Source organism: Seriola aureovittata, chromosome 19, assembly GCF_021018895.1.
Source record: "Seriola aureovittata isolate HTS-2021-v1 ecotype China chromosome 19, ASM2101889v1, whole genome shotgun sequence".
Taxonomy (NCBI): domain Eukaryota; kingdom Metazoa; phylum Chordata; class Actinopteri; order Carangiformes; family Carangidae; genus Seriola; species Seriola aureovittata.
The window spans coordinates 15,746,706-15,764,322 of NC_079382.1; the positions used below are offsets into that span (position 1 = coordinate 15,746,706).

General features: G+C 38.1%; 1 protein-coding gene across 1 annotated transcript; it reads left to right on the top strand.

Annotated features, from left to right (window-relative positions):
• The first annotated feature begins 9,442 nt into the window (after window positions 1–9,442).
• On the top strand, window positions 9,443–16,348 carry slc35f6 (solute carrier family 35 member F6). Its single transcript, XM_056363586.1, has 6 exons — window positions 9,443–9,695; window positions 12,246–12,318; window positions 12,951–13,122; window positions 13,584–13,799; window positions 14,099–14,209; window positions 14,608–16,348. The coding sequence occupies exons 1-6, from the start codon at window positions 9,619–9,621 to the stop codon at window positions 15,093–15,095; spliced, it is 1,137 nt and encodes a 378-aa protein (XP_056219561.1). The 5' UTR covers window positions 9,443–9,618; the 3' UTR covers window positions 15,096–16,348.
• The last annotated feature ends 1,269 nt before the right edge of the window (window positions 16,349–17,617 follow it).

Consider the following 17,617-nt stretch of genomic DNA (forward strand, 5'->3'; position numbering starts at 1 on the left):
CCTTTCAGGCAGCTCCATGTGAACATACCGTGTGCCCAGTGGAAGGGGCTTCCAGGAACATGCTGGCCTGTGTTGGAAATAACAGTTATTACAATGATTCATGGCGAGTGTTGACATGTTTTCCAAAGGTTAAGAAGAGTTGTCAATGGCAGTACATCTTGCACATTTGCAGCCAGACAGTAGAGACTGCACACGGAGAAGTTGTGCAGGGCCTTGTGTTTACAGTTCATTCTTGTAGGCGAGCTGTGTTAGAAGGCTATAAATGAATTCCAGGCGCAGCAGCATTAACTTACTGCACCCACTCCACAGCACATGAAGGCTTAAAGTTTGGTTTCCGTCCCGGCCCCAAGAGAGGGTCTATTTTTTCATATGGAGAATAAATATCCGACATTGTATTGTCTTTTATTTCCCATTACTTCCATTTGATTGCTTAATGGAGAGTAAGTATGATGGCTACCCCCCCATTAGACAAAATGACTCAGAGATCAATACAGGATTCAACCATTAGTTCAATAATAGGTTACATTTTTAGGTTTCGAATGAAAGAACATCTGACATCACCACACATTTCATTTTTATGTTCCCAAAATAGTATAAAATATAAAAAATATTCAAATGAGGCATCATATAACATGTTTGTTATATGATGTTTGCGCTAACTATAAATCAAAATTGGTATAGAGATTAAAAAAAAGAAAAAAAAAAGAAAACCTATGAATTCAAAGTGGTTAAGTGATGTTTAAGTTTAAAAAAAAGAAAGAAAAAAAAACATTTTGGTGTTTGGTGGTGTCATTCTTTACTGTATCTCTTTACTGTACCACCGGCTGATCCAAACGGTTAATTAACTTATTTGCTCTTAATCAATATGTCTCCAGCTCTCCACAGACCTCTAGGCAATCTCTTGAAAAGCGAAGGCATGGGAATGTTCAGTGGACCACAGTGCCACAGGGGTGAGATGAATAATTGCATTACATAAGCACGTCAGACGCCAAATTAATGTACAGTATGTGCATGTATGTAACGCCTTTAGGTGATTTAGTGCCATTGTGTGGTGATGATGTTCAACAGCAGTAAAAAGGCCATTTTAAAATTTTTACAGAAAATTCAGTCGATGTCTCTTATGGTACATGAAAGTACCTCAAACACCCAGGATGGAGTTGGTTGAAATGACTGAAAATAATGTATAGAATAGTTATTTAACAGGACCTGATCGCTACAACAGCTCAATTTCCTCATCAAGCACTAATCACGTTTTTCTCTGACTGCACCCAGCTCCTATCAATGTGTCACAAAACGCTAAAACTCATAAAAACTTCAGAGATAAAGTTTTTGCTGCTTTAACGCAGTAACCTGAAGCCTTGAGGTCACCATCAACCACAAACCTTCATTTACTCTGCACGATCACTATAATGTCTTTTGAAATAGGACACGATCATACGACAGAGAACAATCACAAAACCAGACACATTTACATTCAGTGAAGGTTTATAAAATGTAGCCTCATGTATTTTCAGTTTAGTGACAGTGGTAGAAGTAGTAGACAGTCTCGGTATTACTGCCGTGGAAGTGTTAAGAAAGAGAAAAGAATGGAGCTCAAAGTAAATATGAAGCAAAAAACAATTACATTGATGGCAGGGGCTAGAAAACTCATTAAACAGGTAGGTGAGATGAACAGTAATTTAGCAACAGAGGTGATTAGATTAAAGCCACGGTTTCTTAACTGCCATCTGCCTTAACACTTATCTGACCGGACACTTGATATAATTTATCAGCACGGTATACACTTTAGGGCAGGGACAACTGTGACGGCTGATTTGGAAGGACTTGTTAAGATGTTGATGAAGATGTTGTTTGAATGCTTTCATTCTTATATTAAACTCTTCACAAGCCAATCAGGCCTTTGCTTCCCTCATGAGCCACTACGGCTTCATTTATGGACTCGGTGCAATCATTATGAAGTTTTGGCATGTAGCACTGAAATGAAAAGTTGACAAAAAGGTATTTAACAGCTCCTAACAGACTAAAACAATAATCTCAGGATGGCTTAGCCAAAAATCATTTTTAAATTAAGTGTTTAGAGATCCTTTTTACAATAATTTATGCACTGCCCCAAACAACCAGGCTGATCATATACAGAAGGCAGGTCTATAAGTTATAAGAAAGATAAAGATATTGTTTGACTATAATAACAGGTAAATTGTTTTAAGTTGTATTGCTCATTTTGAAAGGTATCTAAGAATTTTTGGATCGCAAGAATAATATTTAAATGAAAATAAAAATATGTAAATAAAATAATTCTGTCATATAACATTTTCACAGTGAAGAAAAAAGATCGAAGCGTTGTAAAATTCAAATAAGTCACAAGTTATGAAAGATAAAAAGATTATGGCAGAGATTTAAAACCTCCCAGTGAATTGTATTCCTCATTAGACTTGTCAGCAGGTGATCTTTGATCTGAACAGCCTTGCATTTGTTCTGCACAGTGCAGATGTACATGTTATATAACAGCTCAGAGTCACAGGGTCACTGCCAGTGATATCTGTCTAAAGTCTGCACAGGTGAGCACTGCTGAGTGGTGATCATGAATAATTCTGCCGTCAGTTCAGTTTGGGCTGTGGACAGTTTTCACATGAAGCTTTCTAATAAGCTGTCACCCACCTCAGTCTGCTCAGCTGACACTGCCATGTGACATTTCAGTGGCCTCGGATGAGCTGCATGCACATAAAGTGTTCCCCTGTCACCTTTCCCTCCCCGCAGGTCCAACCTCACACCAGTGGAGGTTGGCTGTCAATCAGATGTTTCCAGGCCATTCAGCGTGAAATGATAATGCTCCTGGGTACTCTTTTTTTATTTTTTCATGACTGCCATAGATGTTGTGACTTTTCATGGGCACATTTAAAGAAAAACAGGTCCACTGTAGATGATGTTTTACAAATATGCCACAAAACCTGCATTCAATGATTGGTTCACTAAAAAAAAAAAACTGCTAGGTTAAAAATAATCCAACCTTAAACTCACCACTGGGTAACTATGGGCTAACATGCTCTGGGCTGGTTTGACCCAAGTGCTGGGTTTTACCATTTAACCCAGAATGCTATGTATTTGTTTCATTGCCTTGATACTTTCATTATCATTATTATTATTCTTATTATGAGAATAATAAGAATAATATGTTACATAACAACTGTTGTGTACTTAATAATAATTGCATTTAATAAGTGCATCTTATGCCCAAGGCAATAAATGTGCTGTAACGGTTGACTGATTTTGTAAATACTCATCCATGTTGGTCCCCACTTGTTAATTACACATCAACTATTTTGTGTTGCAAAATGCCATTTAAGTTATAAGGCTTATTTTGTGGAAGCATCAAATTGCAAAAAAAAAAAATACTGCAAGCATTGCAAGAACATTTCAAAATATGGCAAAAGGCAAATATGTGAAAAGCAAACTAATTAAATTTGTATTCAAACTCAGTCTTTGTTAACTAAATGAAAATGTTATTTTGAAATACTACTTTGGAGTAATAATTTTATTATTGGGAACTTATGTTGATATTGCCATTAACACTAATACACCCACACAGCTATTTTGCACACACCAGATCTTACAGGCATGTTCAGATCATTTGTAGTGAATCATTTCATCGTTTGGAAGCTCGTATTCATGATTACAGAGGACCCGATGAACACCCCTTGTGCTAATTAGAAGGGCTGTAGGTAAAACACCAGACCAATTTCTGATTTCTGGACCTCAGCCAGAGTGACCATTAGGTTCTTGGTCACTTCTCTTATCAATACTCTCAATACCCTCGTGCTGGGTTTTTTCAATTCATGAGGAATTACATAGGCTGTTTGAATGACATACGTTTGGAACTGCAACAATGCAAGGAAAGAAAAGCAGAGAGAAACCAGAGGAGACATAACTCATAACAGCGGGGATACAAAAGACTGGACACAGGTAGGTCAACTTCAGCCAACCTTCATCTATAAGTTTCTCAGTACTAAGGCAAAAGTTATATTTACCAACCGTGTTAGATAAGTCTGAAATACAGTGTAATTTCAAAAACATCTATGCTGTTTTACAGTTGTTACTTTTGAAATAGATTATGACATGTTACCATAAGAAATACTGAAGCTTACCTGGTGTCATTTCGTCTAGCACTAAGTGCCATTTCCCTCTCACTGGGCCTACGTCCCAGGCCAGTTTTCAAAAGGTTTTCCCACAGCCGCAGGATAAAGCATCTGGAAGTCTAAAAACAAGTGATTACTTTCTAAATGCACTATAGGGTCGTGTCAGCAGTGGTGGCAGTGTGTAAAGCTGTTTTTCTATCTATCTTCCAAACCAAAGTTAGCAGCTAATGCTAATAGCACTGTGTAATGTTGTTCTATGCTAGCCTTGTAATGTCAAAGAGTTGGTAGCTAAAGCTAGCCATGTAATATTCAGAGGTTAGGAGAGCTAAAGCTATCTTTGTAACTGCAAGGCCCAAAAGTTAGCAGCTTATGTTAGTCTAATGCTAACGCTATCCTTGAAATCTCCAAAGTAGCAATTAATGCCAGCCTTATAATGTCCAAACTGTAGATGTTTAGCAGCTAATACTGGCCAAACTTTAAGATAGCAGCTAATTCTAGCCTTATAATGTTGGATTGATGTTATTGGCACTAAACTACTTAGATGCATGCTACCCTTATCTAAGTTAGTGGCCAATATTACTTACATGTTTTCATGTTCGTCATGTTAGCTAATGTTACTGGCACTCCTGTAATGTAGGTTTATGCTAGCCTTGAGATGTCCAAGACTTAGTAGCTAAAGCTAGCCTTGTAATATTCAGAGGTTAGGAGAGCTAAAGCTATCTTTGTAACTGCAAGGACCAAAAGTTAGCAGCTAATGCTAGCCTTATATTATCCAAATTGTAATCTTTAGCTCTGGAAACTGTTAGTATGACAGGTTTTTTGTGGTTAGCATTGTGATTTGTTATATTTACCATCACTATTTTTTGGTTAAATACAAACAGGTCTACAATACTTTATTGGTTTAATCTGAGAACCTTCATCCTACATACTGACCATGAATTCCTGGAGTTACTGAAGGGGGTGGCAGCCAAACACTTCCCTATTTTATGCTCTTGCTGATGTCATCAATGATGTCACGGGTTATACCATGACTGTGGGGATGGTCATAAGTTAAATATATTGTGCTCATAATTATTTTTCTGATTTGACACGTTTACAAAATTATGATTTATGTCTTGTGTGTACTGTTACTTTTGACTGACAAATGTGATTTTTTTTGTCATTAATCTTTTTAGATGAAATAGACGAGCTGCCCCGGAGAGAAGTTTGGTTCTGCCCAGGCTGGCTGTTCAGTAGAGAAACAGACTATATAAGCAGTTGTTCTTGCTCAGCTGAGAAAGAAGGATATCGGTGCAGAGGTGAGTGTTATGGTCGTCTTGTACTTCCTAATGCAGCTGACTTTGGATTTACCTTGATGTGACACCAAAAGTTAGTGATGGCAAAGTGAAGCTTTCCTAACCATCGAAACTGTCAACACAGTTATATCGAAACATGGTACATTACTTGAAGCTTTTCAAATCAGACTCCAATGAGGACATCTGCTGGTCAATGTGAGGATAGGCGCTGTGTTGCAAAACATCATAACCAACCAACACATAAATCTCCTTGTAGCAAAAATGAATGAATTGATAGATGAATGCAAATTAATTAATGAATAAATAAATTGATACATAAATAAATAAACCTGTTCCACTGCATATTCCAAAAAATGGAAAAACAATAAAGATAACATTTTGCATTGTGGATTTGGACAATTTCCCTTTTGTAAACAAGTAAAACCCATGAATTGAGGAAGTGTTTCAGATCCTGTTTGTGATATTCATGGTAAGGTGAGGAGTGTGTTTCCAACCTCAATGAGGCTTACCCATTGTATAAAGCTACAAAGGTTTGATAAATAAGATGATCTCCAGAGGGCTAAATCTTAATATTTTTGTATGACTCCACTTACCTTTCTCCAATGTTCAAGCAAAAAAAAATTCAGTTATACAGAAGAAATATGAAGAGTAAATGGGCATTCTGATATTGAGGGTGAACTCTGTCCATTTTTAGGTTCTAACATGTTTTTCACACGATTACTGACACATGAATGCTAATTAGCAGATTTACAATTGTTCATATTCATGCTCCCAGGAGGATAAACCATTTAAACATTTTTCTAGGAATGGCAACGTGTGTCTGTTGCCCAGTTGGTAAACCACTTTGGTCCAGACCAAACAAGAATAGGTCGAAACTTATGGTCAATGTAAGAAAATGAGGATGTAGCTAAAAACTGTTGCGGAGCTGCTGTAAACAACTGGCATTGTTGCATTATATTTGCATTCTGCCTAGTCCCAACTGGTTTCAACACTTTGTCTGTTTGATTCTCTCCTACTCTCTCTGCTATACATATACAGTATTTTTAATATAGCCAAATTACCAATAAAGCTTTATTGTCCCCTCAGAATGAATCCTAATGACTTTGGTGAACCCCCTGACTTCTCACTTAAACACTATTATGCTGTGGGTTGAAATGCCAATTGCAATATCTGGGGCTTTAGACTTAATATTATGGTGATATACATTTAATTTTATACTTTTGCATCCCTTGTAGTGTAGATATAAAAAGTCTGCTTTTTTAAGTTCCACCACTGTCCCGCTGCAGTAAAATTATCTAGCACTCAAACCAGCCTAATTCCCATGTATATTCATTACAGGTATGTCCTAATTCTACAAGGTGGATACATGGGAAATCTAGTCACGAGAGCAAGCTCAGTTTTTTGCATTCATGACAGCATCTAAGTAGAGTTATGATAGCTAAATGTTAAGTGGTGGGAGCCAAGGTTTTACTGCTGTCTGCAGTGAGAAGTGAGATGAGACACTTCACAAAGAGTCACTGAGCAGACGACTCCTTGTTCTCATCAGCTGTCTGGGAAGTCACCAAAAATCCTGTTTAGCACGCCAGAGTGATACAAGGAGAATAGCTCATAAAAAACCTATTTCTGCAGCAAAGAAAATCTGTGTGATATCTTGCTTTCCTCTGCTTTTTAGTGTGTCCAGTACCAGAGAGGATTAAAGGTAGTTGCAGGTAGTGCAGATGTCACAAAAGCAATTAATTTCTAGGTCTTTCTTTCAGGTTCTTGTGATAGCTTAGCTTATACCGCAATACACATGCCTAAATAAATATAATTTCCTTTGTGATTATTGACCTTTTATGTGCAGATTTCAAAAAGCTACAGACTTACTAAAAAGCATAAAGGGGCAGCATCATGAAAATTGGAGTGCATGTTCTAATTTTAAGCAGAGAGGCCACAGAGGGGGAACTTTAGTGTGGTCCCACTCTCAAATGATGATGGTCCATAGCTGGTGTTTGACTCCCCCTGCTGTTCATCCATGAGGCCTATCATGTTGCCTTCACAGTCCCCTCGTAAACTGCTGATCTGCATTTTATTATAGGGTCAGGATCTGGTGGGGACTTAATCCTGTTCCAGAACCGTCATAATACATCAATTAACTGTTATTAATTTGACAATTTTTTCAAATCAAGTAGCGTTAGTGTGTAGTTAAGTAGTGATGCCAATTACTAGTAAGTCACCTTGGATAAAAGCATTTGCCAAACGAGTAGATGTAAATGTAAGCTAAATGTAATATAGTGTCGTAGGGATGACCCGGAAGTTAGCATCACCCTGGTTCCCTCTGCAAAAAACCCAATGGGATTCTTACATTGCCTTTTCATTATTGCAACAATAAAAAAAAAAAAGCTGTGACAAACAACAGTTTATGATACTTACCCTTTTTGTTCAGCAGCATAATCTTCAAAAATGAACACCACTATGATTTTTGAAGTCTAAATATAATCGCCACAAGTGAAAAAGTTATGTTAGGCTATAAAAGAACTACACTACGGTCGCATGACTTACACATCACCACTACTAAACTTCCTACTTGGGTTAGGCAGTTTGATTTAGCGCGCTTACTTCTTCTTCTCCTTTCATCTTACAGCGTTAGTAATAGTTTTGCAGAAGTGCGAGTATTTACAAAACGAGGCTGTAAAAGTGGACTGAGTGGATTGGTTTTCATGTTCGGCATGATGACGTTTAACGTACGAACGAAAACCTCTGTAATCTCATTGAGCCACTTGTTAGCAACCAGCCTTTTTAATACACGTAAAGGCTTAAGGAAGAAATCACAACTGTTGTATTTACTAGTGTACGTCATTATTCTGGTAGCGTTTAACCACTCGTGCACGTGCGCACGTGTTGTTTTTTGGCTACTATAGTTCAACTCAGTTGGCGTTACGTGCACCATGGCGGCCGTAACCAGGAAAGGTGATGTCTGGAAGTAAATTGGACAATAATGTGCAGTGCAAGATATGTGGCGTTAAACTTGCATATCATTTTCTCTTGATAGCCAAACAGTAGGCTTGGTCGGAAAGGTCCGTGTCCGACTGGAAACACAGGCGGAATGTTAAGCTTGTGTTTCCAGTCGGACACGGACCTCTAGTATTCCGTTTTTTACGGTAAAAAAAAAAAATAAATAAAAAAAAATATATATATATATATATATATATATATATATATATATGTAATTGAGTACTCTTTTTTAAGGTAATGAGAGTAGTAGAATATTGAAATTGCTGAAAATGCCCATCCCTAGAATTAACTGACGTATTTATGTCGTACAATAAAACATAAAAATATCTTGGGCTTGTGTTAACCACAGTCGGTACTTATGGCATCTAACCAAAAACCCATTCAAAAACCCATAGACTTCGGATTGACGGAAGCGGAAGTGGTAAAAGGACTCATTCCTGCATGAGAAAGTCCATTTTAGTAGATATTCTTGATCATGATCTTAGTCAACAAATGGGGTTTGTCATGGTAAAGAATAAACTTTTCACCCCAGCTATACATTATTGTCATATGTACCTATATATGTAATTAAAGTACATAGTAATTTATTAATTTTCTTTGTTAAATTAGCTGTATTGACAAGTATAATTCCATCTTTATAACGCCATTGTTAATGTCTTTCACTGAGTTTCTAATAAATCAATGTATGTGATTTACCATTGTACATTTTACAAAATTATATGCAACTAAGCCATGGGATACAAGCCAGCACAACAATTGAGCAAATGGAGCACAACAATACACATTAACACAAAGCTTTAACAAAAGGTGTAAATAAAAGTACAGTTTTCATATCCTTGAGTTTTTTGGAGAACATTTAGAGTTAGATTGAGAGACGGGAATGAGAGGCTGTGGATGTGTGAACTCATGTATGTAGTATCTGGCTACATACATGAGATTAAATAGATTAAAGATTAAATATTCACTTTCATCTGTCTTGTGGTACATAATTATTTTTATTTGCTCATTTCCGGCAGGACCTGAAGGCAGCACGTGTTTTGCGCAGCAGTCAGCTGACTGGCCTGTCATGTGGCGTTTACAGGCAGAGGAGATCCCTCGGACAGAGAGTGAGAATAACAACCTGGGTCTCTTCAAACAAAAAAAGCAGCTTGGTGGTCGTCTGTTCCTGGTTTGTTTGTCCCGTTCGCACGTCCAGCATGGCTTGGACAAAATACCAGCTTTTCCTTGCGGGACTTATGCTCACGACGGGCTCAATCAACACATTATCTGCAAAGTGAGTAAATTTGATTATGTTTTTCCATTGGTGGCATGTGTTTACAGTTAAAGTTAATTAACTGTTGGAGAATTGGCCAGTAACAGTGCGCTAAAAACAGTTGGTAGACGATGTTTAACTCAAAATGTGAATCCCCGTTTCCTTTATTAGCCAAATCATTAGCAAACTAATCGAGGTAGTTTGTTTATTACGCTTTTGTTACGGATTTACTGTAGTATTTAAATGTTAATTCATTTGCAATTCAGTTACAGCTACTATAGCCATTAGCAGGTAACATTAGCTGGTAAATAAAAAGCTAACGCCGTGTCAGGTAGTTAGCTTTACAGACGGCTAATATAACCATTGTTATGAATGATGTAGCTGAAGCTAATGTTTTAGGGGGCAGACGTTTCAGCAGTATTCACAGACATTGTTGGATTTCTGTCAGGAAGCAACTGTTAACGGGATGTACAGACTGTTTGTATAAACTTAGCTAAGGCCAACTGTTACTACGATTTTACTTCTCCTAAATAATCTGGCTCTGCAGCGGCGTAATGCCAATATCAAGAGCTATGTGTGTTTAACAAACCTGTTGTGCTGGGACATGACTCAGGTATTCATGACCTGTCAGAGGTTAAGTGATAGACTAGTTCAGCCTTCTTTAGCTGGCATGAAGGAGTGCAACCAACCATTTGCTTTCATTATCGATTGGTCTTTAAATTTATCTAGACACCGTAAAACAAAAGAAATACCCCTCAGACCTCAAAGAGAAGTCTGTAGATTACTTGTTTTATCTGATAAACAACACAAACCCCAAAGATTTTCAATATACAGCAATAATAAACAGTGAAAAGCAACAAATCCTCACATTTGAGATACTGCAAACAGCCAATCTGTTAAATTATTCCTCCTGGAATGAGACTTAACAACAATTACTTTAGTTATTAAAATTGTTGCCTGTTCATTGTCTATGAAGCAACTGATCGTTTAAACCCCAATATAAGTCGTCATATATTCAACTAGCATTATTTTTTACATTGATTAATGTATTTATTCTGCTTCTTTTCATTGTTTGATTTGTCATTTGGTCTTTAAAGCATCAGAAAATGGTAATAAATGACCAACACATCTTGTTTTTTCTAACCAACAGTCCTAAAACTAAATATATTCAATTTGTATATTATACTAAACAGAGGAAAGCTAAAAATCTTCATATTTAGGTAATGGAATGAGAGAATATTGTCTTTTATTTTATTTTATTTTTTTATTTTTTGGTTGATGAATATCTTTAACTCCTGTCAATACTGTCACGATAGTAAGGGGTTTGCCATTGTAGTGAAACAAGAAATTCAGCTTGTTTTACTTCTCTAATCTATGAAGTCAGGTCTCTGTTGTTTGACACACACTTTTACATTTGTGGGTTTTCTGAGCTAAACAAAACTCAAAACTGCAATGTATCCCATTTTGAATGTGTTAATGTGTCAGACAAAACAAGCTGTGTCTTGTTGCTCACAGAAGAGCACAGAAACAAACAGGTAAAGTTTCACGGCAGCCACCTGAAACCGGCCTCGTCACAGCGCTGCCTCACTGGTTTTAAAGCCCTACAGATTAGATTGGTCACAGCATATAATTTGATAGTTTTGGTGCCTCTTTCTTTTCATGGAACCATGCACCATGTAAAGACATTTAATCCAAAAGGCATTAACCACAAATAAAGAGGATAGTCATAGCAGATTTGGATCACTCAGCAACAGGCCCACTCTAGTTTCCGTGGTGTATTGATGAGCTCACAAGATGCTGCGTTTAAGGAAGTGCTGTGTCATCAGCTTTAATGATTTTTCCCTTGTAATGCATTTTGAACCAGACAGGACGCTCACATGCCGATCATGCTTCCTCTGACTGTCTGACTATAAAGGCTTATACCTAAACACTCATTAACTTCACAAGCCACTTCATCAGGTCTTTTTGTCTGACTGTACAGTGTTTTACTTGACTCAATGTTTTATGTGAGGGCACAATAAAACAAGTGTACCCTCAATGAACTCAGTGAGAGGAGAAGAAGAGCTCTACACGGCTGAGTCTTTCAGGTGTTTGCTGGTAAAACACAGAAATAACATGAAAGAAAACAAAATAAGAGAGGAAAACTCTCTTAAAACTCAGTGCTAGACCCACATAATCATTTAAACATGCTGAAATAAGTGAATAGAAATAAAGTGAGCAGAGCTGGGTTGTGATGTATAGGGCTGCAACTTAGTTATTTTTATCCCAATTAATCTACTTTCTTTTTCTCAATTAATCAATTACTTTTTTGTTTATGAAATGACAAAATTGTGTAAATTGTCTGTTGTATTTTCCCACACACCACGGTGATGTATTCAAAAGTTTATTGGTTTTTCATGGATTTATTGCCACATTATTATATGAAGTTTCTCTCACTTCACTAAATGATTAATCAATTAATCTGTGCAGCTCTAGCGCAGTGGCAACCCCTTTTTAATTCAATGTTGTCAGTGTGTTTGACTTTGTAGAATATCCATAATTAAACTCTGATACTGTCTTCTTGTCCGACAGATGGGCTGATATGTTCACAGCGAAGGGTTGCCATGATGACCCTGACCATGGATTCTCCCACCCATTTGTCCAGGTACAAAGTGGCAGTATTGTTTCACACTTTACTTTCACTCAGCACCACGCTGGACAAAGAGGTCTGAGTATTTAACCTTGATTCTTTCTTGGTACCAACCAAAAGGAATCTGTCGCAGTTATCAACTACTGTCAAGTATCAAAAACTGGCATCAAACGCCTGGCCGAATGTGTAACTTATTTTTTGATCAGAGGTGGTGTGAGAATTTTTATTTAGGCAAAGTGATGACACAGCTGCTTTTGTGAAATATTTGTCTTGTTTTACTAAGTGGAAGAAAAAGGATTTGACCTGTTTGTATGTCTCAATTTACAGTATTAGAAAAAGAAAAAGTCTTGTTATCAGCACAGGTATTGTATCAACGTTGTTACTGAAAAACATCTGATGATACTCAGCCCTGTTAACCAGAGGCCACAGATATCCACGTTTATGTCTTTGCACTTGAATGCAACATTAAATATATTTTTTTGGCAATAAGTGAAAACAAAACAATTTATTTGTTCAGTTTTCTACCAGAAGTAAAATCAAACCAGTAATTGATTTCTCAGCTGCTGTTTCCAAAGTCGGTAAGTGAATTAATATCTGTTTGCCGTCTCTGTCTGTGTCACTGTCTCTCTCCTACTCTGCCTCTCCAGGCAGTGGGTATGTTCCTGGGGGAGTTCAGCTGTCTTGCAGTCTTCTACATCTTGCTTTGCCATGACAGACGTAGACCGGAGCCCAAGATGAACCCAGGCCAGAGCTTCAACCCTCTCCTCTTCTTAGCTCCTGCCATGTGTGACATGACGGCCACCTCCATCATGTATGTTGGTAAGTGACAAATGTCCGTTTCTTGAATAGGTAGAGAACACCGGCCCCCTGCTTATTGAAATTTCTCAGATCTTTTGTTTTTTTAATGGTATAAGAATGAGCTTTTGCGAGCCTGTGTCCTGATCTGCCCCTCAAAGGTCAAATGTAAAGACTCATAAGTCCCATTGGTGAAGCCGCAACAATAAAGATTATCTGCTTTTTTTTCCTGCCTTTCGTCAGGAAGACAGATAATTCAGTCAAAGATAACAAAGTTGATTTTCTCAGTGTCACTTTTATAATGTATTGGGCAGTTTGAATTGTTTCTTCTTGTGTCTTGGAAAGAAAAGCATGTATTTCTAGATCATGAATATACAAATGGCATTGTTAGTGAATCAGCTGCACTGATCAACTTCTGTCCTTCGTGTATCTGTCCTAATAAAATTATTTATGTATTTATTTATTTATTTATTTTCGGTTTCCAGCCCTGAGTATGACGAGTGCCTCCAGCTTCCAGATGCTGCGTGGAGCTGTTATCATCTTCACAGGTCTGCTTTCTGTGGCTTTTCTGGGGCGTCGCCTGTTAGTCAGCCAGTGGATCGGCATCCTCATCACCATCCTGGGCCTGGTGATAGTGGGCCTCGCCGACTTCTTCAGCGGCCACAACGGCGATTCGCACCAACTCAGTGACATCATCACAGGTAAGGTGGATTTTTTTTTCTTTTAATATCATGTGCTTTATTTTCTGCAGTAATTAACTGTGTATTCAATCCAGTGTGTCGCAGGATAACAGCAAGACGAGTCAAACCGATGAAACAAAGTGTAGCCATAATGTTGGCTAAATATTTTCTACACTTTTTGTACTTAACTTATATGTGCAAGTGCTACCTGAAACTATATAGAAAATTCTGCATTACTGTTTGTTTGTTTTTTTTTTCATCCCAAAACATGCAATGTGTCAGTAGCATTGAAATAACCACTTCTTCTTTTGGTCCTGCAGGAGACCTTCTGATCATCATGGCTCAGGTCATTGTTTCAGTGCAGATGGTCCTGGAAGAAAAGTTTGTCTACAAACACGACGTCCATCCTCTTCGTGCAGTTGGTACTGAAGGTACAGCAGCCGTTCATCCAGTTGTTACATGTACATGAGCCAAAGTCCTGAGTTGTCAATGTTAGAAGAAGTCAATGATGAGGAATGCAAAGGTCAAACATCAACAAACAACAACAACAGATAGACCAGTTTATCAGTTTTCCAACAAATACCAGTCACAGTCTTGTACAGGATGTAATCACAAAACGAGAAGAAAGCAGAAGAAACATATTTCTGATAAGCAAAGTTGTTGATTTATTTTGTTAGACTTTCCTCTTATCTTCACTTTTGCTTGGTGAATAACTACATTTACTCTAACATAAATCACTGTTTGGTTGGACTGGTCACACACTGCAAGTAGATTTTAAGCGCTCACAATTCAAGTACACGTCAGATCGAGTGTGGCTCTTTATTTCCAGGTTTCTTTGGTTTCTTCGTCCTGTCGTTGCTGCTCATCCCCATGTATTTCATTCCTGTGGGCGACTTCAGCGGCAACCCTCGACAGGTGCTGGAGGACGCGCTGGACGCCTTCTGTCAGATCGGACACCAGCCTCTCATCCTGTTGGCGCTGCTGGGCAACACGGTCAGCATCGCCTTCTTCAACTTCGCAGGGATCAGCGTCACCAAAGAGATCAGCGCCACCACCCGCATGGTGCTGGACAGCCTGCGTACGCTGGTCATATGGGTGGTGAGCCTGGCGCTGCGCTGGGAGCAATTTCACGGCCTGCAGGTCCTGGGCTTCTTGGTCCTGCTGCTGGGCACGGCGCTCTACAACGGACTGCACCGCCCCCTGCTGGTCAGGTTACCGTGCTGCGCCGGCATGGTGGAGGCAGAAGAAGAGAGCAGCGCAGGAGAAAGAGAGAGACTGCTGAACGACGGCAGGGTGCAGGCCGATGACGAGAGCTAAAACTTTATGGTCGACACACTCAGCACAGACGGCAACCCAGTGTACTGGACTGTCACTCAAAGACACTGCACCTTTCAGGAATGCTGTCTGTTTTTAAATAGTTGTTGTTGTTGTTGTTCACATCTCAGATTTCAACTGACCTCACACAATTTTTTCACATGACAGTGTGGAAGTTTTTTTTTTTTTTTTTTTTTTTTTTTTTAATAGTTCAGCATTTTATGAAAATGCACTTGTTCACTTTCTTGACAAGTGTTAGATGAGAAGATCGATACCATCAGAACGTGTCATTTTATTACAGGATGTAACAATTATGTCACTATGTTGGTGAGCTAAAGAGAGAGACAGATTTTATTACCCTTGGATAAGACAGGCTGGCTGTTTCCGCCTGTGTCCAGTCTTTATGCTATGCTAAGCTAACCTGCTGGTGACTGTAACTTCATACTTCCGGCACATAAGAGAGGTATCGGTCATGTCAGCTAACTCTCAGCAAGACAGAAAATATGAACTTTTCCCTAAATGTCAAACAAACAGATGGTAGAGGGGCTGTCTGATGGAGCTTTAATAAGGTTTTTTTTAGGGATTCCTTTGATTTAGAGATGAGTTTTTGTGTCTCTCAGAAACAAAACAAAATAATATATAGCCAACATCAACATTTGCTCCCTGACCCTCTCCTCTGTTTTTTATTTTTAGAAATAGAACTTGAACTGAATAATTTTTTTGTGTTTTTACAGCTGTATCACTAAAGCAAAGGTTTATAAAAAAAAAAAAAAAAAAGCGACAAGATCAGATGTTTTATGCAGATTATTTACAGTTGGCTTATTGTCTGTACAAATTGTCCTGTATGCAAGTTTTTATGTCTGATCTGTTTTAAGAATGAGTTTTATTTTTTTAAATGTTGCTGACTGTGCAGTATGACTGTTTCCAGTGTGCAGATTGTACACTGAATGCCAATTCACTGCAGAGGCACTACAGAGATAGGTCTTGTAATCAAACTGCAGAGCCACTTTGTTACTTGATCTCAGTTTAGTTGATACAGAATCAAGTGTATGCAGGGAAGCAGTTTGAAAGGAATATGTCTGTATATTTGCTCTCAGGCCCTGACATGTATCAGAAAGTCAGAGCTCCTACACCACGTGATCTGCACTTGAATTGTAAATCCTGCTTCTCCTTCTCTTTTGAGTTATCTAAGGCACTGGCTGTAACGTACAGTAAGAAAAAAAAAAGGGAACTGTCATTAAATCACACTTGTTGAATGGTGCAATGGCATTTTTACTCAGGCCTGTGTTGGCCTGCAGAAAACTAGTCAGTGGATGTAATATAGTCAGAAAGAGAGGGTAAAAAAAACCATCTGAAACTACTTGAGAAGTCTTAAAACCTGTTTGTTCTGCATCATTATCGCTACGAAATTGTGCTTAGAGCTGAAACAACTAGTCCATCAACAGAAAGTTCATATTTCTGATAATCAGTCGATCGTTACGGTTGTTTACCCAAGAAAAAAATTAAGCTTCTCAAATGTGTTTTATCTTCTCAAATTGAATATTTAGTACGTTTTAGTTGGACAACTGAGATCGACAAATAATGAAAATATTCCTAAATTGTGTTTTTAGGCCTCAGCAGTTGCCGCTCATTGCAGGTTTGTAAGGCTCTCATACTTTTTTATTAGAAGGATGAAAAAGGAGACAAATTTACATTAATGATAAATGTTGATACAACAAACAATAATAAGACCAATTTGTACTGAAATTGTGTCAAATGTCTGAAGTGAAGAAAAAAAGTGGAGGGTCAGCCGACGGGTCAGATGTCACCAACACCAGCAGCTGACACCTGCTTCGACTTCCTGAGTCAACCCAACATCCTCCCTGAAGACCGCTCTCACACTTTAATGGAGGTCAAAGGTTGAACCCAGGAGTCCCCTGAGATCTGTACATATGACCCCGTCCAACTCCAGGAACAGAAGGAAGGTAAAATGTGTGAATACACACACACACACACACACACACACAGATTTATGTTAATTAACCACATGAACACATCGATTATGAAACACAAATTAATGTCAGTTGATAACCAGCAGCTATTAATTATTTAAGTTGTAAATTAGTCTCTACTGTCATTGCAGTTAAATGTGTACAAGGTTAATATTATTTTCACAAACAAATATCAGTTGATTCTAATCTGTATTATCAGATTATGTTGGTTTATGGTTTTTTATTTTAGTGGATTTTTTAACAATACATTGAATGTGAATAGAAAACAAATATCTGCATTTTATTCATTTATTTCTGTAGTCGGGTTTTTCAGAGTCATTCAGACTGATGTTAATGAGAGCCCTTTATTTTCATATTTACTCTGCTGGCAGTGAAGCAGCCTGTGGCCGCTAGATGGCAGCGTTTTGCTAAACAATGAAAGCCAGCGCTTCAGCGCGTGCTGCTGGGTTTCGTCACAGACGTCACAGTATGTTGTCTACAGTACAGTAACAGTAAGGTCATAAAACACAATGACTCCACTCTAAATATACACGT